We start from the raw sequence: 27,011 nt of genomic DNA, 5'->3' as shown, positions 1-27,011 counted from the left end.
TGTTGTACACATGGGCTGAAAGCCCAGCAGGGGCCGTGCGCATGCTGACGACAATAATGCGTTCAGCTCCTCGTACGCCCAGAGTTCTTGATGGTCAGGTCAGAGAAGATGGACAGGCCTCTAGAGAGAGGGCAGGTCTCAGGCTTGCCCCTGCGCTGGCCACCCAGTGGGCTCCCCTCCTTCTTCATGCAGCTCACAGAGGGCCGCTCGCTCCCTGACCCCTTCTGCCCTGGGTGCGTGCAGCCCAGCGATGGCCCAGGCAACAGCGCCAGGGAGGAAGAATGGGTGCTGCCCACCCCTCTCCCAGGGCTCATTCAGCTGCTGTTCTGGGGGAGAATTTCTTTTTTGTTTCCCTACTTGGGGAGACACTAGAAAAGGAAGTCTCTGGAGTGTTGTGCTCAGCTAGTAAGGCTGAAGTTGAGCTGCGCCTGGAGTGTAAGGAATCACGGGGTCTGTGTGTGTATGCAGAGGCACTGAGACCGTTTCTTTTCAGTCAAAGTGGAAACATGCAAATGGTCTCCAAGGTGTTTAAAAGCAAGTTTAATCTTTAACATGTGGCAGTGCACTAGTGCCAGTTTCAAGGTGCCTGGCACCCCTGTGGCCGGCCCTTCACTGGAACTGATCGACACAGGGCCTTCAAAAAGTTCATGGGGGAAAATGAAACTCAATGAAAATGCAATTTTCCCCACAAACTTTGAAGCTACCTCGTACACACACACAATTTTTTAAAGTGTATTTAGTTTAAATCTTACACTTTAATGTCACTATTTCTTCCAGTAACCGTATTATCAGTGTAGGTCCAGACCGCCCTACAATGTGTGATCTGATAAGAACCCAGTGTTATCTGCACAGTAACTGATTTACTGTATGAGCTGATTTCCATCCTAGAAATAAGTGTTTCCTTATTCATGGGGTTAGTCATTGGACTGTCAATAAAAATTTTAAAAAGAATAACTTTACGCTTTGCTAAATTCCTTATAACTGTTTGAACTCTTACATAGCAAACCACCTAGATCTTGTGCCTAATCCAGGGGTGTTCATCTCGTTGTGATCAGTGCATGAGAATTCATGTTAAACTTGGGCATGTCTGCATTACATTGGCAAAACAAATCACAGCAGTTAATTGTTGCAAGCTAGGGAACCTGTGAGCAGAGTATCCCAGTGCGTAACCCTCCTGATGGTTCCAAACCCGAGACCATGAAGTCGGTCTGGCAGCTGCAGTTCCCTCCCTCCTCTGTAGCCAGACTGAGCCGATTACACCTCTATCATGTTCTTGTGCCTCACAATTCTTATCTGACCAGCTGCTCAGTAGCATCTCTTAAGCCCTCACATTAAGGGCTCTGCGGTCTAGCTCAAGTTGAGACAGGATTCAAATTGAGGTCATTCTATTTTCTAAAAAGTGCCATTTGCTAGCATGGCCTATTTTACTCTCACGGCCTCAGGCGTTTTGGCAGCTGAAACTGGGTGACTTCTTAACACACATTTCAGCTGTCATTTTTTCCAAAATCACGAATGGCTACGTAATTTTTAAAAATATATTTTAGCATTCTGTTTACATTTTTTCAAGTGTCAGGATGACTTAAAAATTGGCTTTAACGTCTCTCAAGGTGAAATCAGATTAGAAAGACAATCGTCGCCAACACAAAGCCGTGGGCCAGTCTTCTTTGTGATGCCCTCTCCCCATGGCTCAAACAGAAAGGAGCCAAAGAGGAAGTTAGCTCTCTCTTCTGTTGAATATAATTTCATGGGATTTTCTAGATCAATTTTTTATAATGCAAAATAATAGTAGAAGTTAAATTCAAATCTAGAGGGAAAAAATCATTTGGTCATCTTTTTTTTTAACAGTTTAGATTATAAACATGGTATTATCATAGTTCACAGCAAGTTACACATTTTTTACCTGACATTATTCATACATTGTATGAATAAAATTGTGTAAACAAATTCCTCCTCCATTATTTTATTTGTTACGTATTCAGGCATTATTCTTGTTAGTCAACTCACTGACAAGATGCCAGATGAGAAATTACAGGGATTTTAGCCTAAACTATGTATGTGTAGCTAGGGGGAAAATAGTAGTCAAAGCAATATGACATGTTAACAATATCATAACATTGTACATCAGACCTTGTGTGAAGCACTCTCTGTTAATGTCCACTCTCCCCGACGGTAAAGGTTGCGACTGTCCCCATTTCATAGGGAAGAAACAAAACCAAATAACAAGAAGAAAGCCACCTGAGCCCACCATCGTCAGGTAGATTCCAGTTCACAGCAAGCAATATAGTTTCCAAGGCTTTGAATAGTTACAGCATCTGAGAAGCGTCATCTTTTTCCCCCTGGAGCAGCTGGTGGTTGGAACCACTGGCCTTGTGAATGGCAGTCCAGAGCTTGCCCAACATTGCTCCCTCCTTACGGGAAAAGAAACTGGGTTGAATAGCAAGGATTTGAGTTCCTGCCAGTCCAACTTCAGAGCATCCATAGCTACTGTCGTTTCTAAGTTTAAATGCTGGGAGAATTGCTGGTGTGAATTTCAAAACCATAAAGGAAATAATTCTACATAGCAGGAAAAATAGTTTTAAGAACGATCGTTTTAGGCATATTTGACCTAAACAATTAACACATTAAGCACAAGTTACTATTGCTATTGAATGCCTGGGTTAGATTTCTTGGAGTTCTTCTCAATGCTTCAATTGTAACATGTCTCACTTTTAAAGAGTCGGCCATTCTTCTTAGTAACTCACACTGACCTTTTCCACAGGCTGCCCATCAGTGAAGCCAGACTAAGACCCATAAGCAATGTCCACCCTAATAAGAAAATCGCTAGTTCCTTCCCGTTCCCCTGTTGTTACCTGTAGGGCTGGGGATAAGAGAAGTTGACCAGCCTAAAAATTCTTTCCCATTTGGGCTTAACAGCAAGGTTGTCAAGATTGTATCTTTGGGAGAATATGCCAAGCATGGTTCTGAGTCCTTTCCTTTTAGGAAGAACTATATAGCATGAGGCTCTGGGGTGGTGCCAAGAAATCCCCCTCCAGAGCTAGGTAGGCACAGACAGTTCCACCCAAGATTCCCCTCTGGAGAGCCGTGTTCTTGGGAGGGAGACACTGGTTTAGGGTAGGTTCTCAGACGTAATGCTCCACGTCTGATTTTTGCTTTCAAACATTCATCACAGATCTTTGGTCAAGGGAGTTTTATTAATGATTAGGTTGATATTTATGGAGGAAAAATCAGTGTCATCATGGGGTACTTAGATGTCGTAATGTCAGTGCCCATGACTCCATTCCATACAAGAAAAAATAGCATTTGTTGTGTCCCATAAAGTTTATGAAACAGGTTAAAACCAGTTCTGAAATTGTCATGGCTGGAACTGTCCAGAATGCCGAGGCCCTGTCAATGCTGTGGTTTGTTTTATTTGCTCCCAAGTAGATGTCTCTCTGTTTATTCTTACTAGTTTTTGCTTCATTTTAATGATATTTTTGGAACAAAATGTTTGAATTTATATGTTGGATATACTTCTTTATATGGGAGGGTGGGCAAAAGAAACCCAATACATAAACTGAAAATGATCTCATTTAGCAATAATACTAGAAAAAATTATTTGTTATTCATGTAGAAGACTTATGCTGGTGAGTTCCCGGCATGGGTTTTTTTCATAATTAGTGGGTAATGCAGACATTCTGATGGTCATAAATGGATGTAAATGATCAAAGCCGTATAAATGAGGGGCTGAAAGTCTGATGACTGTTACAGTAGCTTTTTATTTGCATTTAAATTCATATTTCAAATGTGACATCTGGCTAAATTTTTAAAATATACCTAAATATTGTTTTTATTTGCATTCAACATTTTTAGGAGATTGTTTTTTGGTGTCCTAGGTAAAGGGGGGCAGGGAAGAGACAAATTGGGTCTCCTGAGCTAACAACCAGGTGGGTGTGGCCAGTGCAGTCCCTGAAGGCTGCATGTGACCGAGTCTTCCTCTGAGTCTGCAGTGGGGAGTGAGCCCAGCACTGGCCTTTCTTTCGCTTGTACTTGGATCTGCATTCTTGCGGGAAGGTAGTATGGTGCAGATCACAGAGACAGGGAATGAGCTGTTGGGCCTGTGCCATATACCTTGTGTAACGGATGGGTTTGTTTTCTATCCCTGCCTTCTTCCTGGAACCCAATCACTTGTGTAATCAATAGACTGACAGTGAGCGGACAGATACTGCTGCCGATGGAGAGACCACTGCCACAGAGGTTGGTACCCAAAAAGGACTGGGGGTGGGGCAGCCAGGGTTGCCTAGAGAAATGCCTTGTGGGGAACTCACTACTGAAGAACTTGCTGAGTAATCTAACTTTTAACCAACCCAAAGAATCAAACCCCCATGGCCATGGAGTTAGTTCAGATTCATAGCATCCCTATTTAGAATTTCTGTGGCGGCAAATCATTATCAGACGGACAGTCTCATTCTTCTCCCACGGAGCAGCTTGTGGGTTTGGACCTCAGACCTTGGTGTGACGTTAACTCTGTCCGCCAAGCGTAGCAACTCAGTTTTGAAAACCATTTGTGTAAAATTTTATATATATTTATATAGTATACAAGGGGGTACCCAATAAAAACTGGGGAAAAGCTCCACTGGGTGGAGCTTTCTTAGCACACATTTTTCCCGTTAGGCAAGCATCCAGCAACTTGCTCTTGGTGCAGCCAGTGGTGTCGCTTGGGAAGGTTCTCTGGTCACGGTGAAATTTTTCATAAAAGCAGTTTCCACTCGAACCTCGTTTTTTGTGATGGCCGATTTAAGAGAACCGTATGTGGCTATGAAATTTTGTCTCCTCGAGCAAAAGGCTGCACAGATTGCTGTGACGTTGAATACAGCTTACAAGGACAGAGCTCTTATGGGGAGAAACTTAAGAGTACGAGTGGTTTTCCCTTTTCAAAGAAGTGAACTATCAATTGATGACAAATCTTATTCTGGATGTCCGTCAGTTTCCTGAACGGAAGACAGTGTTAACTCATAGAGCATTTGGAGTTCATTCCACCAGTCTGTTAATCAAGCTCTCTATTTAGAGGTTCGGAAAAGATTGTTTAACGGCGTGTGACAAAAACCCTGATTTGAGGCAGCAGGGGGACTGGTTTTGCCACCACAACAATGCACCTGCTCACACAGCCATCTCAGTGCCCCAGTTTTTAGCAAGAAATAGCATCCCTTTCTTGCCCACACACCTTACTCACCTGACCTCACTCTGTGTGACTTCTTTTTGTTTCTGCGGATAAAGAGGAACATGGAAGGAGAGTGATTTAATGACATAGAAGAGGTGAAGAAAAAAGCCAGAGCAGTGTTGTCAGCCATCCCAACAGATGAGTTTGGAAAATGTTTCCAAGAATGGAATCATAGATTTGACAAATGTATTAAGTTTAATGGAGAGTACTTTGAAGGAGATAAGGTTGTTTTGTAAAAAATTAAATACATGGCTTTGAAAAAAATCTGAGTTTTTTTTGGGGGGTGTACCTCCTCGTATATCATATATGTATATGGAAGGAGCTCTGATGGTGTTATGGGTACACGTTGGACAGCTAACCACAAGGTCCACAGTTCAAACCCACCAGCCAGCCAGTCCTTGGGAGAAAGACTGGGCTTTCTATTCTCATAAAGAGTTAAAAGCCTCGGAAGCCTACAGGCAGTTCCATCGTGCCCTTATATAGGGTCACTATAAGTCAGCATTGGCTCAGTCGCAGTGTTTGGTTGTATATGTGTAAGGAGCCCTGGTGACACTATGAGTTAGGCATTCGTTAGCAGCTTCAGCCCAGCAGCCTCGAACGCAGTCTGCTCCCAAAAGGCTTGCAGCCACAGAAACCTGATAGAGTCACAATCCGCACACTCTATCGATATGTTTGTAAGGAGACCTGGTGTCATAGTGGTTAAGCGTTGGGCTGCTGACCACGAGGTCTGCAGTTTGAAACCACCCCCTGCTCCCTGGGAGAAAGACGGAGCTTTCTACTTTCTTAAACAGGTCCACTCTTAGAAACCCACAGTGGCAGTTCTCCCGTGTCCTATAGGATCTCTGTGAGTCTGCATTGACTCGATGGAAGTGAGTTTCGTTTCAGTTTTATATACTGATATCTTCTTAAAAAGGTATTTATTTCTCTACCCCACGTGGGTGGATTTTTATGTACACAAGCTATGATGAATGAGAGAATGCAGGTCACAGCTCTTAAATTGAATAGGGATATATTTTTAAACCCTGTTTGATTTTTTTAAAAAACATCATTAAGAGTAAAAATATTCTTTCACTTTGGGATACAATCTCGGCCGCACATTCGAAATAAATTCTCTAAGAGAAAGGAAATTAGCAAATGACTTAGTACCTTTCGCTGGGAAGGGAATGTCTATAGAGGCTTTACGTTGTATTATATTGCATGTAAACTGTACACATATGTATAACCAACAGGTGGATTTTGAAGCTTAGAAAGACACAGCTGTGAATTTATGAGACAAGTAAGAATTAGGATGCTCCCAGCACTGTGTTGCAGTTATCCACACGCTCCAGTCACAGAGGCAGGGCGGGCAAGCCACGCTCAGTGACAGATAAGAAGACTGAGACCCAGGTAGACTCAGAGAGTTGTTGAAGGCCGTACTCTAGGATTGTGGCTTTTCTCATGTTTCCTTGGGACGCCCCTGCTGAAACACCAAACTCACTGCCATCCAGGCAATGCTGACCCATCACCAACCCACTGTGGGTTTCCGAGTCTGAAACTGTTTACGGGAGGAGAAAGCCCAGTCTTTCTCCAGCAGAGTGGTTGGTGGTCTCGAACTGCCAACCATGAGGATGGAAACCCACCCTGTAATCACTGTACCACAGTAGTGTTTGCTTTACGCAGTACATCTGGTGATATCAATAACCCAAATTATCAATACCTCGATGTTAGCCAAAGGGCAACATTAGTCCTTAGAATGAGTGAAATGAGAATTAAGTGTGTTTCAGATCAATTTATTGCCTCTTCTAAAAACTCAAATTATCCTGTCATCTTTCTAAAGAAATGATACATTTGATGATTAAAAAATAAACAAACAAAAAAACCCTTCCATATTAAGTCCAGGTCAGCCTCCCTAATTTGTTTGTAATATTATGGATTCATGAAATTCAGGATTCCAAGAAATTTTAAAACATGGGAGCTTGGTGGTAAATTCCTGGCGCCAGGGTTCTCTCATCTATCAGAGGAGATAACAAGTTATCCTTGGTAATCCTCAGGCTGTGAGGATTCATGCCATGCCAGGGAGCTCTCATTGTTACGCAATCACAGTCACCCCACAAATGTCACTCTCTGAATCATCTCTAACGCTCAGAAGTACAGGTTGTCATTGTTCCACACACCTGGATCTTCCGGTCACACTTGAAAGTCTCCAGGCTAAAATATCTAAGACCCGGAGAGCAAATAACCCTTTACGTACATATTCCTGCCAAGCACCTTCATTTGTTTGTGAGGGTGTTGTCGTTTGTGCATAAGAAATGACCTGCACATGCAGTCGTCTACAGAGAGCAAGTTTCTAGAGCCCATCATTATGCAGTCCTAGAATAAACTGTGTGGTAAGATTTTATTTCCCACTCTCTCTTGATGCTGGCAGTCGGACCAGGAGGATGATACCGAGCTCAAGGCACAGGTAAAAAGGAAAAAGATAGTAAAGTAAAATCTCTGTGTGATAAGACATTGTCTGTGTAGCATTTTCCAGTCTTTGAACATGCGCCATGGTCAGTTCCCCAAGCTGTAAGATGACATTTGCTCCTTGGTCCGTGTCCCTTACCTTCTACTTTCTCACTTTTTCAGAATAGTCTGATTAAGCGAATAAAGGGTGAAAATGTGTATGTCAAACATAGTAATCTTATGTTAGAGGTTTGTATTGGCACATACCGGTGCATGTTGGTGTGTGGTAGCATTGTAGGGCCATACCCATGGGCACCCCTTGATGCATGCACTCTGTGCTCTCACCTGCTAATGAGAGGGTGGGCCTTCTCAGCCCCCACTGACTCTACCCTCTCCTGATGTGAATCCCGTGTCCTGTGTGCATATTTCATTCTTTCTGTTTTTATGTGAATTATATACTTCACAAGGTATGTACTGTTTTTGATTTTATGCTTGTATGAACTAGATTTTTTTACTCGCTCTGTCCTTGGAAATTTCACACTTTCACCAGTGTGTTTGTGGTCATGTCATGAGCCCTGATGTTGAAAATTCTACTAATAAGATTGGCGTGATGTTAATAAAGAGGGAAAGAAAGCAGATGGTTAAAAAGAAGCCTGTAAAAATGTTGGCTTTTTCATTCTTTCTGCTCTAAACATAGGAGCTAGATAAAGCTCAAGAAGACCTGGTGAAACATCAAACCAACATTAGTGAGCTGAAACGGACCTTTTTAGAAACCTCTACAGACACTGCCATAACAAATGAGTGGGAAAAGAGGCTCTCCACGTCCCCAGTGAGACTCGCCGCCAGGCAGGAGGATGCGCCCATGATCGAACCACTTGTGCCTGATGAGGTCAGTACTGTAGCTGGGCGTTGGAATGGTCTTCTGTTCCTTAGGGTCTGGAAATGGTGAGAAAGAGTGTGTGAGCTTCTGAGTAGAGAATTCTGCCGCTTATCGACGTGTGACCCGAAGGAGAGATTCAGTATGCCAAAGAGAGGCTGCAAAGGCAGTGGTGAGGTGGCTTATCCAAATCAGCCCGATGATCCTTACAGTGACTGAGGAAGGGAGAGGCTCCACAGCAGATTGGCTCCTTCCAACCTGACATGTTACTGCAGGGAGAAAGCGAGACACTATCGTAAGGAACTGGCCCTTTTCGTGAATATATTTTCTATTGCTGCATTAACAAATCCCCTGAAAACTCATAGATGTTTTTCATCGACTATGAGACCTTTTCAGATTGTTTGAAGGCTTGAGTGAGTGGTAATCTGAAGCTTATATTGTTTCAGGTATAGTTTTGATTCTATAGCAGGTTTTTTCTATTGAGTGCAAATCAGTATCTGACCTGGTTTTTAATGGCCAAAGGTAGGGGCTGGAAATGGCTTTTTAATTAAGCCTCTCCCTCTTAGGATCAGGGTGAAGGTTCTGCTGTTGCCTTAGGGCTCCCACTGTGGCCTGCACAGATTGCTGTCATGTTGATTTGACTTCATCGGGCATTGTCATGCTTTCTCTTTGACAGTAGCTTTTGGACACTGCATCTTACTAGCATTTATATTGATTAGTCTCTTATCAAGACTCCTTCATTGTGAGATAGTTATTCAAGAAGCGGAGAAAAGAAACTTAGGCCATAATGGGATGCAAATCTTGTAAACAGTAGTCGATACACACTCTTTAGATCCTTTCAGTGAAAATAAAACTCAAAATGTTGATTATTAAACCTTTTGGGGAAGCTATCTGTCAAAAGTGACCCAAGATCCCAATGTCACTAGCCCCAGTTACAAGTTTGACTCCAGTCCCAGTTAAAAGGCAGAGGTACATACATACACAGTGACGGCCAAAAGTCTGTGGCTTTAAAAAGAATTGTTCCTCATAGGACTGTTTAAATTGCTATGAAAGGGTTCCTTTCACACGGAGTAAATGGAAACATTACAAAAGATTTTCCTGTACCTCTATGTGCCAGTTCCATCTGAATTGAATTTCAAGAAACAAAACTTCACATTCTGGTTGATTTTATTTCAGTAGTCTTTGCATGCTTCAGAAGACTGTTTGTCAGTTGCGATCACATAAATTTGACTGTGTTAATGATCAAGTTTGGCTTACCTTGTTTATGTTGTCTATTACCTCCTTTGGAAGTGTGATGGGCCAGATTGACTAGGAGAGGTCCTCAAACTTTTTAAACAGAGGGCCAGTTCACTGTCCCTCAGTCCCATTGAAGGGCTATAGTTTTAAAAAAAAAACTATAAACAAATTCCTGTGCACACTGCACATATCTTATTTCGAAGTAAAAAAAAATGGCAAAAACACCCAGTGGGCTGGATAAATGTCCTTGGTGGGCCGCATGTGGCCCGCGGGCCGTAGTTTGAGGACCCCTGGACTAGAGGAACAAATCCAGTGTGTAAGAAAGAGCTTTATATCAAGAAGTAATTGTAAATCAGGAAAACATCCCAGTCCAGTCTAACTCAAGTCCATGCGTCCTATAATGTTCCCTAAATCCCTCTTCAGACTCATGGAGCCACATTCAATGATGCAGGATGCAGGAGGATCACAGGCAGGTGGGTGCAGAGTGTAGATCCAGTAGCAGTGGAAGCATCACAAGGCTCTCACAGGTCCCAGCATGTGTCGACAGCAGGAAGGTGAGGGCAGAGAGAGAGGGGAGGGTCCCAGAACCCTCCTTTGTGAGGAGGCCGCACCCACAAGGAGTCACCATCAGGCTGTGACCTGATTGACAGGCCAAACTCCACCCCTACACTTTTATATATCTTCAAGTTGACATGAAATTATCTAACTACCACAGGAAGCAAGACTATCAGCATAGTCTTTTCTAAAGAAACTGGATCGAGTTATACATATAAAACGAATAGCCACCAAACCCAAGCAGAAGTCTTTCTTCCCGTGTTTATTTAAGAGTGGAGTAGGTTGTAGCATTTTGAATGGAAGACTTTAGAATATGAGGGGGCTTTAAAAATTTGTGAGAAATTGGAAAGAAAGGACAACCGTGTGTCTCACAAACATTTTGAAGCCTCTTCATAGTATGTTCAAAAAGTTAAACGGTAGGACTACTAGACCAGGGGATTTAGAAGTGTAGGCTGTTAGAGGAGGTGTTTGAAATTCTCTGATTGTAAGAGCGCACACTAGATGCCCGCAAAGAGCATTATTGCTTTAAGAATATGTTGCTTTGAGTACACTGGCCCCTCTCTGGATATAATGAGCCCAGGAAATAAATTATTATTGTTGTTATTATTTTACACGTTCAGGGTGAAAGCATGGCCTGTGCAGAGGTGCAGAGCAGTTTGCTGATTAGCCTGGAGAAGGCGATGAGCGGCATGCTTAGTAGCTGCTCTCCAGTGTGGGCAAAGTTGCTGGGCAGAAGCTACCGCTCAGGACCATCATTGCAGTGGAAAGGGGAAATTTGTAGAGAGAGCTTGATTAAGTGAAGAATATCTTTAAAAGAAGGCTGATTAGCTGTAAGAAAACAGCTCCAGCCAGCTGTGTGCTGTAGGAAGTGAGCCCTCTGGAGTGATCAGGTGCCGGCTTTCCAAAACTTGGCTGGAGAACAGTAGAGAATGGCCTCCCCCCTTCCACGCCTTCTCCTAGAAGACCCTGTGGTTCTCGCTGACATCTAAGCTTGTTTCACTCCATTAGAGGGTCTCTCTCACAAACAGGCTCATGGGTCTCACAAACAGGCTCATGGTGTAAACAATTAACTTCTTTCGCTGCTAACTGAAAGAGGTTTAAGTGCACTTAGAATTTCAGAAGACCTTTGAAAAAAGCAGCCTTTGAAAAAAGCAGCCTTTGAAAACTATGAAGCAGAGTTCTACTCTAACCCATGCATGCGATCACCAGGAGTTAAAATTGACTTGACAATAACTGATATAGTATAACTAAAGACAAATGAGAAGATTATACCCTAAATCAGTGGTTCTCAACTTCAACCTGTGGGTCACGACCCCTCTGGTGGGGGTCAAATGAGACCCTATCACAGGGGTCACCCAATGCATAACAGTAGCAAAATTACAGTTATGAAATAGCAATGAAAATCATTTTATAGTTGGAGGGTCACTACAACATGAGTAACTGTATTAAAGGGTTGTGGCATTAGGAAGGTTGAGAACTACTGCCCTAAATTCTTACCTGTTTTTTATATTAAAATCGTGGCTTTTGTTACTTGTTTCTTGAAAAACAAAAAAGATGATTTTATCCTCCCAACTAAGCATATGATTGCTCATTTGATATTTTATTTAAAGGGGATCACTTTAATTAAAGTTATCTGCGAGTTCCAAAAGAAGTCCAGTTTTTTTCCAAATGTTTATTTTGAAAACTTAAAGCTTTCCCCATAAGTTGAGTTACACCTGAAAATACATATTGTACACACGAGTTGACCTGGATTTTGCTATTGAGCTTTATTGCTGCAGAAAGTAGATTTGTCTCTGAACCATTTGAAAGTACATAGTAGCCATCAGGACATTGGACATTGAATAATTCAGCATGCCTTCTCCAAGAACAAGGATATGCCACACTGAATCATGTAATCATGATTAAATAATCTCACTCATAAAGAGTTTATATCATTCAGAGTTCCCTAGCTGTCCCCCAAAATGCTTTTGTAGCTTTTAAACAAAATACAATCCTGATTCAATTCATGTATGGATTATAATAAGAGTTGTATGAGCCCCCAATAAAATGATTTTAAAAAAATACAATCAAGTGTCTTGTGTTAGGGGTAGCTGTAGTCTCCTTGACTCTAAAATAATACCCTATCTTTTATTTATATTGACTTTTTTAAGAGTTCAGGTCAATTGTTTTTGGTAAGTCTTCTATCCAGACTTAACAGATTTCCTCCCCTTCCCTCCCGCCCCCCCCCCCCCCCGCTTTTTGGCAAATGCACATAGGTGGTGGAAAACCCATTTTAACTCAGGATGTCAGTGAGCCAGATTTGAGATAGTGATTGAGAACCTTTCAGCAGAAGGAGGAGTGGATGGTGTCTCCGGAGTGTGGCTGACACAGGCCAGCTGAACTCTTGTGTGCTTGATAACTCCCAACCTAGCCAACCCCCCATTCAGTCTCTGAGCCAAGTCCTGCCACAGCTCGGGAGCAGCAACCACTATTCTGTTTCCTTTCCTCCTTGCTCCTTTTCTTTTGATGTTCTTGCCCTTTTTGGGTTTTCTTTTCTTTCTTTCTTTTTTTTTTGCATTCTCTCCCTCACCCCCCAGCCCGCCTTCCACCATACCCCATAACCATCAAACTCTGTTTCTTTTGATATGAACACTTTTTAGCCTGATTTTTTTTCCTTTTAGGATAGTGATCTTAGAGAAGTGTCTTTATGTGATTGAATCACTTCACTCAGTGTACCATCCAAATTCATCCGTGTCTCAAGTGGACATTTTCACCACTGTAGGAATTCCATTGTACATCTGTACCAGACTTTGCTTATCGCCTCCCCTGCCAACAGGCATCTGGGTTATTTCCATCTTCTTACCATTCTGGGAAATACTGTGATAAACATGGGGTCCATATGTCTGCTTGTGCTTTGCTCCTTATTTCTTTAGAGTATATGCTTAGTGGGAAAACTGTTGGGCCACATGGTGTTGCTATTCCCGTGTGTTTGAGAAACAGTTTGCCCAGAGGTGATGCAGCTCACAGCCCAGCAGCAGGCCAGGAGGGCTCCAGGCGCTCCACATCCTCTCCCCATGCAGGGGGATTTTATGTTTCTGAGAATTTGCTGTCAGGGAGCATGTGAGGTGGTGGCATTGTTCTGTATCTCTCAATGGCTAGTTATAGATAGCAAGCATCTCTTCACATGTGTCTTGGTCACACGGTTGTCTTCTTTGATGAACTATTCATGTCCTCTGCCTATTCGCCTATTCATGTTTTTCTTGGCGAAGCGTTGCTATTTTGTATAGATTTTGGAGAGTGATATATCATTGCCAAAGTTTTCTTTCACAGTATGTGGGTTATCTTTTTACTTGTTTCATGAAGTCTTTTGATGCACACAGATGCCTTCTTTTTAGGCAATGCTGTTCTCTATTGTGTGGTTTTCATGATATTTAATGGTGTATTTATGCCATGTGGTCAGGCCCTTGTTTGTCCCTCTTTTTTTACTGATGATCTTTAGAGCTCTCGGGTTTACACTTAGGTCTTTGATCAACCTTGAGTTTGTTTTTATATATGGAATGAGTTACAGCTCCTGTGTCATTCTTCAGCAAACAATGCTGTTTTCTCTTCCAGAAACGTAGAATAGTCTCCCATTTGTGTAGGTTTTGTAATGCCTTCTACTGGTGGCTTGTACTTTTCTTTGTACAAGTCTTTGGTGTCTCTGGTTAGGATTATTGCTAAGTATTTCCTATTTTGGATGGCTACTGCAAATAGTATTTTCCTAATTTCCTTTTTAGAGCTCTCTTCCTAGATCTACAGGAATTGTATTGATTTTAGTATGTTGATCTTATAGCATGCCGTGTTATGAAAATGTTTAATTAGTTCCAACAATGTTCTTATCAGGTCTTAAGGATTTTCCACGTATCAAATCATATCATCTGGAAATTGGGTTTGCTTTTTCTTTGCCAGTTGCATGCCTTTGATTTCTTTTTGTCCTAATACCTCTGAATGGGACTTCCTGAACTATCGAGCATAAAGGTGGTAGCAAAGGGCATTCTAGCCGGTTCAAAATCTCTGGGGGAATGTTTTCAGTTTCTCTCCATTGGGCAAGAAGCTGGCAATTTGTTTGTGTAGATGGCCTTTAGCATAAAGAGGGCTTTCGCTTCCATTACTATTTTGTTGAGTGTTTTTATCAGGAATGGATGCTGGATTTTGTCAGGTGCCTTTTCAGCATCAGTTGATATGATAATATGGTTCTTATATGGTAAATTGCATTGGCTGCTTTTCTAATGTTGAACCATACTTGCATACCTGGTATAAATCCCACTTGATCATGATGTGTTGTTGTTTAATTGTTTGTTCCATTCTGTTGACTAGAATGTTTGCATCTGTGTTCATAAGGGATAGTGGGCTATGATTTTCTATTTTGATAATGGAGTTGCATGGTTTGGGCTTCAGGATTATGCTTCCTTCATAAATTGAGTTTCTAATTTAGTACTAAGGCATTTCCAGTATTATCCCTTGGATCATTTTTATTACAGGATGCTCACCATGCAGTGATTTGTTGAGCTGAATACTTAGTATTTGTGCATTTTTCTACTTTCTAATTAAGTTCTACATTAGCTGTGCAGATATTGAATGAGCCTTAAATTGAACCCCCCCCCAAAAAATCTATGTACACCATGGATTGTCTATTGATGAATATAGAGAAAATTATTTCCAGTCTCTCAATCTGACTTCTATGACTTCAATATACAAGACTCAGGTACAACTCTCAATTCATGTTAGGATCACCTAAGAAAATATTTAAGAACATTGATGGCTGCGTTTTTGCATCAAAGACTCGGGATTGTGCCCCACACATAAAAGTTTGTCACATGACTCCAATACAAGCCCAGTGTGAGGAGTACTGATCCAGCCAAAAGTGCGAGTCAGTGTCTTACTGAAACCCAGCAAGAGTGAATGAGTCCTTTCTAGATTTTGCTCTTTAATTAGGGCTTTATTTCCCATCAATGATAAGAACGGTGGATGTTTACATAAATAACTGAATGAAATGTTTGGAGTACCTGGCTGATTACTGCCAGTTGCATCCGGTCAACTCCGATTCATAGGGTATGAAGTAGAACTGTGCTCTCAGGGTTCTCAAAGGGTCGCCTCTTGCAAGTAGATGGACAGGGCTTTCATCCAAGATACCTCCGGGTTGGTTTGCAGGGCCAGCCTTTCAGCTAGTAGTCCAGCGTGTAAGTAGTTGTACCACACACTCACTCACTCACTGCCATCAAGTTGATTCTGCTTCACAGCAACACTAAAGGAACAGGGGAGGCCTGCCCCTGTGAGTGTTCAAGACTCTGTTTATAGGAGTAGAAAGCCTTCTTTCTCTCAGAGCACCCAGTGGGCTCAAACTGCTGACTTTGCTGTTAGCAGTCAAATGCATAACCACTGTGCTACCAGGTGTAGGGCTCCCTGCACCACTCAGTTATGTATATGTTGCTGTTATTAGGTGCTATCAAGGCAATTTTTATTCATAGTAACCCCGTGTGACAGAGTAAAGCTTTTCCTTAAGGTTTCCTTGGCTCTAATCATCTTCCCTGGAGCTAATCAGTCTTTCTCTCAAGGATCGTGGTGGGTTTGAATCACCAGACTTTTGGTTCACAATTTACCACTGAACCTTTTGCACCCCCAGGGGCTCCTTAACTATACTCTAGATCCTAACAAACCTGATAGATGTTCAGCTCTCTGTATCCGTACCACTGCCCTTTTAGTCGCTGAACTAAAATGAGTTGGGATTGACTATATGTGGAATTTAATTTTACAATCCAATCCAATCTGCTACTTTATCCTGTGAGTGGATATACACTGCTCTGAATATAGTCGGCACTGACAGTTTCCATCCCAGGACAAAGGTGTTTTTTAAATCAGTGGAAGTCAGATAACAGAGTATGAGGAAAATCACTGCTGCCGGTTTGTTTTTGTTCCTTATCAGTTCATTTTAGGAATATTTCTTAGCTCCGTGATTACAATTAGAAGCCTAGCACTGCTATTCTGAAAAGGATTTGGTATTTTGACCTTGCCCCTCGATTCACATTTCTGTTTGAAAAAGAGACTACAAATGAAAAATTGTAAAACCAACTCCCACACATTAAATAATTATGCATGATGCATTTTGTCTTACTAATACCTTTCCCCAAGATGTAGTAGTTCAGGGATTTTTTTCCTCCCTCATTTGAAAATGGCTTAATTGTTTCATACTGAAAAAGGAACCCGTGGGAAACAGGTTATCAAAATCTATGAGTATCAGGGTCTTCCAGATGCTCCATTGCAACCCCTGGCAGGTAAATGAAACACGAAGAGTTTTGCATACCTCATAGACTATGTTCCTTACAACCGTGGTAAGATTTGTTTAAAGAGTTCCTTCTTCAAGCACCTTTGAGCTTTCTGGGTTTTTTTTTCTGACGGAAGTTCATCCTTCAACATACTCTGTGTCCACTCGATGGAGGGCACCTAGACCACAGAGAGGTGCAGTGACTGGGTTATCCCCACCTGCATTATACCTACTAAGTCCTAACGCTGGAATCAAAAAGTTAAAAATATCTCCTCATGTGGTTTCACTGCATTAAAGCTTCCCTCCCAATTATATTCACCATATTACTATCTATAAGAAAATTCTGATTTGAAAGTGACTTAAAAAACATTCACTGTGTGATTAAATCTTAAAACCTAGAGCAAGTTTTAATGTTTATTTTGAGGCAATAATGAAGTCAGGCTTAAACCAACTGTTAAAGGTGACAAATGATGCAGTGCAATGACTAAGCAGTGATCGGCAACTCTTGTCAGGTAGCACAGGAACCAGTACAGTCGAATACTTGTCAGAAACAGAAGTGAGGATATTTATTCTCATAAATGTTTTCAAATTCTAAGCATGCATTTGCCCGCTCACTTGGCAACCACACATATAACCCTTTGCTTTACTTTTGTGTTTTTTTTGTTTGCATAAGTGAAAAATGTTCGACTCATATAAACACACACATTTCCAAAAATAATGTTACTCTTTGGAAATAATTGCTAAATATTGAGATCGTTTCAGAATACTTTTTGAATTCATAAATAGTGATTTGCTTGTTCATAAAAATTAATATTGAGCGTGTGTATGCGAATGTGTATATAAATTTAAAGATATGTCAAACACCATACCAGCTCTCTTCCTAACTTTCCTTCTTGGAAACTGTCTACTTCCTCTTCTCCATCCCAACCCCCTTTATTCAAACAGACGAAAGAAGAAAGGGAGATTTCTGAAAAAGTTATATTTTTGCATCAAGGAAGCTCTTCATTCCTTGAGTCTGAGGTAAAAACAAAAAGGAGTGCCCCACAGGAATTGCTCTTCAGACTTCATTCACTAATAGGTCTCTTAGTTGTTGCTTTCCTTCTTAAATGTACCTGTTTAAGACTAAGGTAAGTGTGTAATGTTTGCTTAGACCAGCAGTGCTCAACCTTGAGTCACCACCCTTTTGGGGGTCGAGTGACCCTTTCCACAGGGGTCGCCCGGTTCATAGGAATAGCAAAATTACAGCTATGAGGTAGCAATGAAAATAATGTTATGGTTGGGGGGGTCACCACAACATGAGGAACTATATTAAAGGTTCATGGCATTAGGAAGGTTGAGAACCACTGGCTTTGACCCTGGGGAGGTTTCCCTAATTTTCTGAATATTGTAGTTAATCCGTTTTTTAATCATTTCTCTTTATGGTTTCTACTCAAAGGTTATTATATCTGTATTTTCTGTCTTTAACAATTTATTATTCTACTCTGTGTATTGTATTAAAACTTTTGCTGTCTGTTTTTCTAAGACAGGTATTAGCTAATTTGGTGGTCTTGATTAGTGTTGAAATTTCTGAATTTTTATTGATTTTTTTCCCCACTAGCCAAGTGTGATAAAGAAAATGTGGGAAGGAGACTCTGCTGGCTCTGTGGTTACTTCTCGTCAAATAATTTTCCAGAAAACTGTCCCATCGACCCTAGAGGTTATGTTTCCATTCACTTCATTTTCTCCAACACCAGCATGTGTATAGGTCTGCAGTCCTTTTTCCTAAGGGCACGTGCTTCTAGACTCAAGGCGTTAGGCTGCAGTAAATAGGAAAGTAGCAACACCATAGTTTTCAATGTTAGCCAAAGCATTTACCAGCTGCTGGTTTGATTTCTTGGTATTCTGTAACCTAGTAAACTATTCAGCTGCTTAGGCAAATACCATTAGGCCTTCTGAATAGAAAGATTTGTTGACCTCAATTTCTTCGGTGAAGCCCATTGGTGGAAAGTAGTTCATTACAATCCCCGAAAGAGACCCACTCCAGATTTGTGGAGAGCAAACGCTGTGGTGGAGTAACGTCCCTCTATCACTAAGTGTAATTTCCCTCAGTGGAAAATGGTTTTGACAGAAGGCTGTAAATGCTGGCAGATTTTGTGTACAAATCGAAAGCATGTTGTATTCTGTTTAAAGTGGAGACCCATCTTTTTTTAGCCGCCCAAATGAAAGCTGATAAGTAACTTAGAGAACTTTAGTAACGCTTTCGAATCTCAAAATACAAAATGATTGCTTACCAGGAGATCAAATGTAGTCATTACAAATTTCACCCCCTGAATATGTTTCCAGGTTTTAAGGAAACTGACCTTCACAGCACTTCATGACCACATGTGCTCTTAAGTTGAAGATTGTAGTTTATATATTTCAGATGAGAAGAGATCACAGCCATGATCAATAGGTGATGAGGTCAGCTCCGGTCAGTTACATCACACCCTTGAATGCCACTGTTACACTGTTTTGAAGAATGAGACCGCACCCACCCCCAGAATGTCTAATTTAGCTTTTATATTTCAAATATAGGGCACAGAGGACTGGGTTATGGTAGACAAAGTTCCCGCTGAGGTAGTTGATGGTGATTCGAAACAGATTGTGACTTACAAGGTGGTGACTGTGAGCAGTAAGACCGGGGACATCCCAGCCGACATGTTCAAATCCAGCACCTTGGAAATGCACGGCTTCGACGACATTGCTCGAGAAATGCAGCTGAGAGAAGAAAGCAAGCAGAAAACATACACTTTAGGGAAATCCTATGACACCGTGTCTGGGAAAATCGTTACCATGACGGGAAAAGCTAAAGAGGGGGAGAAAGGCGTGCCCACCTCCACTCTGGAGATGCTTCAAAGACTGGAGAGAGGGGCGTCTGAGCCCGTGAAGGTCATTCCTGTCATGACAGAGTACGAGGTCCTGGAGGCCATCCGGGATGAGAAGGCCAAGGCGGGGCCTGAGGTGCAAATGCCCAAAAGGAAATTGTCGGAGTCTCTGACCCCCATAAAGGAAGCGGAGTCAAGGCTGCAGAGCCCCGAAGAGGAGGGCCTCAAGCAAGCTGACAGACTGGGCAAGGACGTGGGACTCTACAGCGGCCTGGAAAGCATGCGCTTCAGCAAAACGGAGCAAGCCCCTGAGAGCGAAGCCTTGCAAGTGGGACTCTTTGGTCCCAGGAAGAAGAGCCTGTCTGAGTGGAGATACTCTCAGGAGCCCGCCGTGACCGTGGCTACTGCCCATTACGTTACTGAGTCGTCCTCGTCGTCCTCCCGCGTGGTGGTAACCAGTGGCGTCCATTTGGGCCCCCGTTTCAGATTCTAGCATGACCTTCTTAGAGGCAGTGCCCTTCAACCCTCAGCCTTTCCGTTTCTCTCGTTGCCTGGCTTTATGTTGACAGCAGCCAACCCAGCTTTTTTTATTTTCTCATGGTTTAAGTCAATACCGCCGTCCGGCATAGGCCTTACAACACTTTGTTTTATTTCCAGCACCCTGTTGCCAAGATGTACTAGCGCTGCTGTGGCTTGCAATGACGGGGACATGACCTGCTTTCTCCAGCATCTCTCCAAACGCAATAACTCTGCTTCTCCTAAAAAAGAGCTCATGGTCACCTCGATTGGCTACTTTATTTCCCATTATTTTCTGTTTACAAACACAGAACCTTAAATTCCTTCATTCCTTTGCCCTATTTCCTCTGCCTACAGTTTGGTCTAACCGTCTGTGAGTGTGTTTGTGTCTGTCTCTTGTACTTGACTCTGCATTTCTTGGTTCTCTCAGACGAAACAGTCCTCTGGTGACAAAGTCATGGCTGGCTCTGAGATCTTCAGTTTATTGGAGTCTGCAAGAAAGCCAACCGAATTCATTGGAGGGGTGACTTCTTCTACTCAAAACTGGGTGCAGGTGGCCAATTCATTCATTCTTTCTGCTTCTGACCCACCATCTGCATTTCATTATGCTTTGTAGGGGGGGTGTGTATGGGCGCGCTCGCACACATTGATGTAAGCAAGCAAGCAGGCCTGGGTTTTTCATCCAATTGGCTGTGTCTGCAATACCTCCAAAGTGCCACCACGTACTTTCCTTTCCGCTGGCTTGGACTACCTGCCATTGCCTTTCATCCCATTTCAGCAACATACTGCCAGTATTCAAAAGATGATCTTGGTAAAGCTTTGAACGGCATTTCCTTCCAAAAACCTTTTCTCTCAGTTGGTTATGTCTAAGAAACCAGCCAAACCCAATGCAAGTGTTACAATGCTTTCATTTGGTTTTGGATTTGGGTTTTTCATTTGGTTTTTTCACTTCCATTTTAAATGGCTTTTTAATTTCGTTAGCTGACATTCTCAAGTCACAGGATAGATTCCGGGATCCCTGGAGCAGCAAATAGGCATCAGAAATTCTGGTGGGAAGAATGAGAAATCACTTCCGTTTCCCCTGGTCCTTTCTGGCTGTCCACCCTGGACGCTGGCTTCAGTCATACGGGTGAATGGGTTCTTGTTTTGTGTTGTAATCTACAGTAGAGAATCACAGTGTGAATACCATCTTGTTTCCATGCAGAAAATAGAAACAACGACAGTCTCCAGCGAAGCAGAGACAGAACCCGGCCAGCACCAGCAGCCCCTGAGCACCGAGAAGATTGTGCAGGAGACGGTGCTGGTGGAGGAAAGACACGTGATGAACGTGCATGCCAGCGGGGACGCTGTGTACGCGGCTGGAGACGACGCGGAGGTGGCAGTACAGGCAGCAGCGGAGGCGTCCAGCCTTAAAGAGAAGGAGGGCTCTGCTCTCCTGGAGGGGGCTAAAGAGGAGAAACAGGAGGTGGCGAGTGGAGCCCCCGGGGAACAGGAAGAAGTAACCGCTGCTGCCCAGGAGCTCAAGGAGGAGCAGAGTGCAGCCAGCCGCGTTCTGGAGACCCTGGAGCCAAAACCTCATTTTGAGGTAATTAGCAGTTGAGAATACTTAGAACACTAAAGTAAAGCTGAATTAAGTTAAATAAGTGTGATTTTTTTTTTAATTCCTTCTCAAGTGCCGTTTGTCTCTTCTCTTCCGGTCTTCTTGCGTGGCAGTCACAGGTCTCCATACATACTGACTGATCGCAATGTCAAGTCCTAACCAATGGTGCATGCACACTCATTGTGATCCCTCGGCCCCAGCCTTCAGAAATACGATGCAAGAGCCTCCGATCAGTGTGGGCATCCCCAAGGACCAGAAACCATGCTTCAAAGGGAGCCACGTGCTAGCTAGGGTGGTGCAGATTCTCAGCCCGCCTCTACTGGGAGCCTACGGCATCCTGAGGGCCACTGTCTTAATGCCCGTGGCTTTCTGAGAAGTTTCTGTAGAAAAACATGTTCTCAATCGGTCAAGTTCATTCTTCCATGCGGTAGTGAAGTCTAGGCTTGCCGACGTATTTCCTACAAAGTACTTTCCTTGACCTGAAATAGTCCCTGTTTTACAAGTTGTATGAAGTTTTGGGAGCCAGTTTGATAAATATCTGTTTATACCTCATTCCTCAGCTCACACCGCCACCCCCACCCATGTAACATGGAACCATGAGCATCATACCAATCGGTGCTATAGTCACCAGGGGGGAGCGGGTGGCATACTGTCTATTTGTATAACCTACAATAACAACTCTGCTCACTTTCTCTTGGCCCAGTCATCAACTGTGAAAACAGAAACCATCAGTTTTGGCAGTGTTTCCCCAGGAGGTGTAAAGCTAGAAATGTCTACCAAGGAAGTGCCAATAGTTCATACAGAAACAAAAACCATAACATATGAATCATCCCAGGTAAGTCAGTCTGTGATTTGTATGACTTAGTATGTTTGTTTCTGACACTCAGTGCGTGAGACTGAGAAGACCCAGTAGCCAGACTCTCTGTCAATAACTGATCAGCCGAGGATGTCACCAGGTCATGAAATGTAGACAAACGTTGCTAAACAATTTTCTTGGACGTAGATGAGGAAGCCTACTAATTCAGCTGTGCAGCACGCACCGCTCTAACGCCGTGGTTTTGATGGTTGCTAACTGCGGCAGTCAGCTACCGCTTGAGCCTGTAAGGAACCTTGGCTCTATTGGAAGAGCGTTAGACTGCTAAATCACAAGGTCGGCAGATCAAACCCACCAGCCGCTTTAAGGGATAAAGGATGAGGCTGGCTGCTTATATAACCAATACAGCCTCAGAAACCATCTACATGATGATAGTGGGTTTGGCTTAGAGTTAATTGAGCATATACAGCCCCAAAGTGCTGATTGAAAACCCCACTGAGAGCATTCAATAGCCACGTTACTTTAAGTGACAGAACAACAGTGGTGCAGTGGTAGAATTTTCACCTGTCCTGTTGGAATTCCAGGCTCCATTTCCAGTCAGTGCACCGCGTACTCATTCACCACCCATGTGTGAGTGGAGGCTACGTGTTGTCCTCGTGCTTAACAGGTGTCCATGGAGCATCCAGACTACGATGGGCTAGAAAGACCCCCACCAGTCAGCCAAAGAACACGTCCTGGATCACAGTGGTCTGATCCGCAGAGGAGCCAGGAACATTTAGTTCTGTTGTGCACAGTTCACCATGAATGGGGACACACAGACAGTAGCTAGCTTGCCTAGAGCCTTAAAGAAACATGGGCAAACTTGGGGAACGTGCACGGTGACCTGGGTGTGCTGTCTCCTGTGGCTGCTGTAGGTGGATCCGGGTGCCGATCTGGAGCCAGGCGTGCTGATGAGTGCACAGACAATCACCTCAGAAACCACCAGCACCACCACCACCACCCACATCACCAAAGTAAGTGAACGGAAACCCAGCCACGCAGCCCGGGAAAGTGGAGGGAAGCGCTTCTACGAGGCCAGACCTCACTGGCAGGCAGCCCTTTGACTGCCAGATGTCAGGATCAATACAGGGGGAGCTTTGACAGTGCTAGTCAAAGATTTGGGATGCCCTTGGCCTGTGTGCTGCTTTCTCCTTGGGACTAGGTATGCTGATCCCCTTTGCTTTATACTTACTCCGGTGTATGCCATCCAGTAGTTGACTCTGAAATGCAGGAGCCAAACAAAACATTCTGCTGCCCCTGCACTTGTGAGAGACTAGCCTTTTCCACAACTGCCCTCCCTGCATGGAACAGTGGCTGCTTACGGTTCTACAGTCTCGCTTTGGCGACTCACGAAGCCTGTGTGTTCTTTTCAGACTGCAAAAGGAGGCATTTCAGAGACACGAATCGAGAAGCGGATAGTCATCACTGGGGATGCAGACATTGACCATGACCAGGTACTATGTGTGAGACCGTAAAGCCCGTGCAGAGAACTCGTTAGATCTCCTGCTCTCAGTGCTGTCCTTCCAGTCCAGCATGCATTCTAAGAAACTTTTGATGAACTCTCCAGTAGCTGATGTATGATTTATAGTGTAATCATTGTCCCTCACTTGTAAATTGTGGATATAGATCTAGCTCATATGTCTCCACCTTGCTACTGATCATGCATGTCCCACCCCCTTTTTGTTTTTGCCCTTCTGTGATTTTCTGGGGCTAGGCGCTGGCTCAGGCAATTAAAGAGGCCAAAGAGCAGCACCCTGACATGTCAGTGACCAAAGTAGTGGTCCATAAAGAGATCGAGATCACACCCGAAGATGGAGAGGATTGACCGCAGGTAAGAGGGGGCACTGCTTGCTAGCACTGGCCGAGCCTGGCATGGGCATGGGGCATCCTCTCCCCCCTTCACCTGTCAGCCCCACCTTTTCCTTTTTCTCTCACTGGCACTTACGTGTAGGGCTGGTTACAACCAGGAGAGAGGATTAGCGCACAGGTGCTGGGGGGTTCGTTTGTTTTCCCAATTTAGGGGTCCCATACCCAGGAACAAAGAACCCTGAAGGTATAGCGGTTGCGTATCGGGCTGCTGACCACAAGGCCATCACCTTAAGCCCACTCGTTGGGGGAGAGATGAGCCTTTCTGCTCCAGCAAAGATTTGCATCCTCAGAACCTCTACAGTGGGGCACAGTGGGTCTTAATGGACCTAACAGCAATGAGCTTATACGCTTGGGACATTTTGCAAACACTGCCAGATAGAGAATGAAGAAGAGAGTGCACACTTCTGTGCTCCAACCGGGGAGTGTTGAATCTGACCCTCGCTCTCCGGGCAGCCCAATCAGAGCTCTGCGCTTCTGTCTGTCAGGTTGCATAGGTGCCAGTGACTGAGAAACAAGAAAGCAAACTCCTCGCTCCGGTGGTAGCCGCATTCCCCAGCTGCGCGCTCTGCAATGTTGTGGTGACAGCTTGTTTACGCTCTGCTGGGTCTTGTTCCTTTTCACTGTGAAGGCTTAGCCCTCTCTCCTGGGATGTCCTATATGCATTGGGGTTGTCCTTCTTCCCTCCCCCCCACTCCCAACCCCCCAGTGTAGCATTGTGTCTCAGGAGGAGGCAGAAATGCACTTGTGTGGCCCTGCTTTCTTCCTGAAAGCGCATGCCTAGCCAGCTGGAGGACATGGGCAGCCCGCGTCCTCCACGTATGTGTGCGTGCGCGTGCGTGCGTGTATGTTTTGCACGCACGCGCAAACTCGCCAGGGATACTCACCCTCCTGCTGGACCGTGTGGGGCTGTGGGCGTTCCTAGAGGCCTGAAGACACTGCAGGCGCCAGCTGAGGTCAATGAGCAAAGACTCTTCCTCACTTCATAGGCTCCACTAGATACGAATTAGTTTGCTCACATTGGACTAACACTCTTAGATTGATGAGTGACATCAATCTTTAGAGAAACTGAATACAAAACCAATTTCTATTGTCAAATTATTGATATCTTTTTGGAAGGAAGGAGAAGAAAACTTTTTTGGAATGAGCTGCAGCCGCTGCGATGCTGTTAGAATAACCACTTTTTAAAAAGCCTGTCATGGGCAGTGTCTTGAACTGTCTTCTTTAAAGCCGCATTGAATAATCTGCAAGATGCTTTTGTTGTGGCCTTGATCTGAGAAGAACTCTTGGGTGTTTTCAAATGAATAATATGTCAACTCTCCTTTCTACAGGAATAACTTAGCTTCCACGTGAATCCCAACACGCAAACCATTAGGAAAATCAGAGCCTATACGGAGTTCCCTCTTCTAACCCAACTGACTTGTACCTGTTCATGGAACATTTCTACCCAGAAGAATTGACCTTGACCTTAATAAGACCCTGGCAGAGAGATCCTCCCATAATAAAGCAATCGGAAAATCAGCATCACTCAACTGATATTGCATGAAGCAACGATACAATTACAAAAGAGCAGCCTTTTTTAATTTCCACGAAATGTCTAAGTTTTCAGCTGTACCTGCACGCTCATAGCCAACAATAGAAACCGTGATCCATGTAATACATAACCCATGCCTTTCACACTTTATTATTAAAGTCGAAACAAACTGCTATTCCATAGGTGACGAATCTTTTGTTTACAGTTCATGAAGACTACCCTAAAATGCTACAAGCTGTATAGGTCTGGCGTGCCCTGTTTATCACCGATTAGATGTGCCAACAACAGTTTATTCAGTAAACAACTTGAACCTTGTACTTGTTTCACCTGGTTTCAGTACTCAAGCCCATGAACAGTAGCAACTCTCTGATCCCGCAGAAATACTGAATGCTTAACCCCTTGCTTGACGGATCTAATTTGATTCGTTATACAGTCGTACTGATTCAGGATGTCAATGTGATTTCTCCCTTGGTGTCTGCTTGGGTCTCCATTCAATCCAGAAGGCTTCCCAGAGTCCCCTAACAAGTTCTACATATGTAACTCACACGGTGGGAAAGAAGAACCTGTATTTTTGCTAGTTTACAATATTATGAAATTTTATTCCAGAAAAATCTGATGGGTTTTTGTTGCTTTGTTTTCTTTCTTCATTTCTCTTTCCTTGTATTTTGTATTTTTAAATTCATTTTTCTCCTTTTATGTGGAAAAAAGAGTTTTGTTTCTAAATCTGGTCCATATTTACAATCTAGTTCAGAGCCAAGCCTTAAACTGTACAGAATTTCCACTGTCATTAAACTATTTCGTGTTTCGTTATCAATAGCCATCAGCATCTATTGTCCATTACATGTCAGCTGCAGCCCAGCCCATGGTGAATGTATGTTTCTGCAGAGCAAAATAAAAATGGCAAACGCGGTTAAAACCCCCGTGTTCTCTGTTTAATACTGTCCGTGTTCCACATTTGTCGCTAGAGGTAACGTCTCCCTGGCATCCAAAGCCTCGTCCGTCCGCACTGGAGAGCGACCCCGTGCTTTCATAGACTGCTCTGCCCCGCACGGCCCCTTCACCATCCTGGAGGTGGGGGATGAGGCTGCTTATTTCTTGGAGCAAAGGCTGCCCTCCGAAGTCCACTTGTAGTGTGGATATCCATAATGTGGGACCATCCGTCCGTCTGTCCCTTTGTCACACCGTGGGGGCTTGCATGCGGCTATGATGCTCCAAGCTCCGCCCCTGATAATG

General features: G+C 43.5%; 1 protein-coding gene across 6 annotated transcripts in view; it reads left to right on the top strand.

The window, feature by feature from the left end:
- Positions 1-26,694, top strand: part of EPB41L3 (erythrocyte membrane protein band 4.1 like 3) — a 171,680-nt gene extending 144,986 nt beyond the window's left edge. For 3 of the 6 annotated variants that reach the window (XM_075533144.1, XM_075533143.1, XM_075533142.1), the window contains exons 13-21: positions 4,180-4,233; positions 8,316-8,507; positions 20,356-20,478; positions 21,130-21,510; positions 22,229-22,360; positions 23,254-23,352; positions 23,752-23,832; positions 24,093-24,209; positions 25,576-26,694. In XM_075533144.1, coding sequence (XP_075389259.1) covers positions 4,180-4,233; positions 8,316-8,507; positions 20,356-20,478; positions 21,130-21,510; positions 22,229-22,360; positions 23,254-23,352; positions 23,752-23,832; positions 24,093-24,203 — 1,173 coding nt within the window. In that variant the 3' untranslated portion in view covers positions 24,204-24,209; positions 25,576-26,694. The remainder of the gene's footprint in view (positions 1-4,179; positions 4,234-8,315; positions 8,508-20,355; positions 20,479-21,129; positions 21,511-22,228; positions 22,361-23,253; positions 23,353-23,751; positions 23,833-24,092; positions 24,210-25,575) is intronic. The other 3 variants (XM_075533147.1, XM_075533146.1, XM_075533145.1) reach the window with 2 other exon arrangements.
- The last annotated feature ends 317 nt before the right edge of the window (positions 26,695-27,011 follow it).

Source organism: Tenrec ecaudatus, chromosome 15 (assembly GCF_050624435.1).
Source record: "Tenrec ecaudatus isolate mTenEca1 chromosome 15, mTenEca1.hap1, whole genome shotgun sequence".
Classification (NCBI taxonomy): Eukaryota; Metazoa; Chordata; class Mammalia; order Afrosoricida; family Tenrecidae; genus Tenrec; species Tenrec ecaudatus.
The sequence above is the reverse complement of the archived record's forward strand: the minus strand, read 5'-3'. Positions and strand labels throughout refer to the sequence as shown.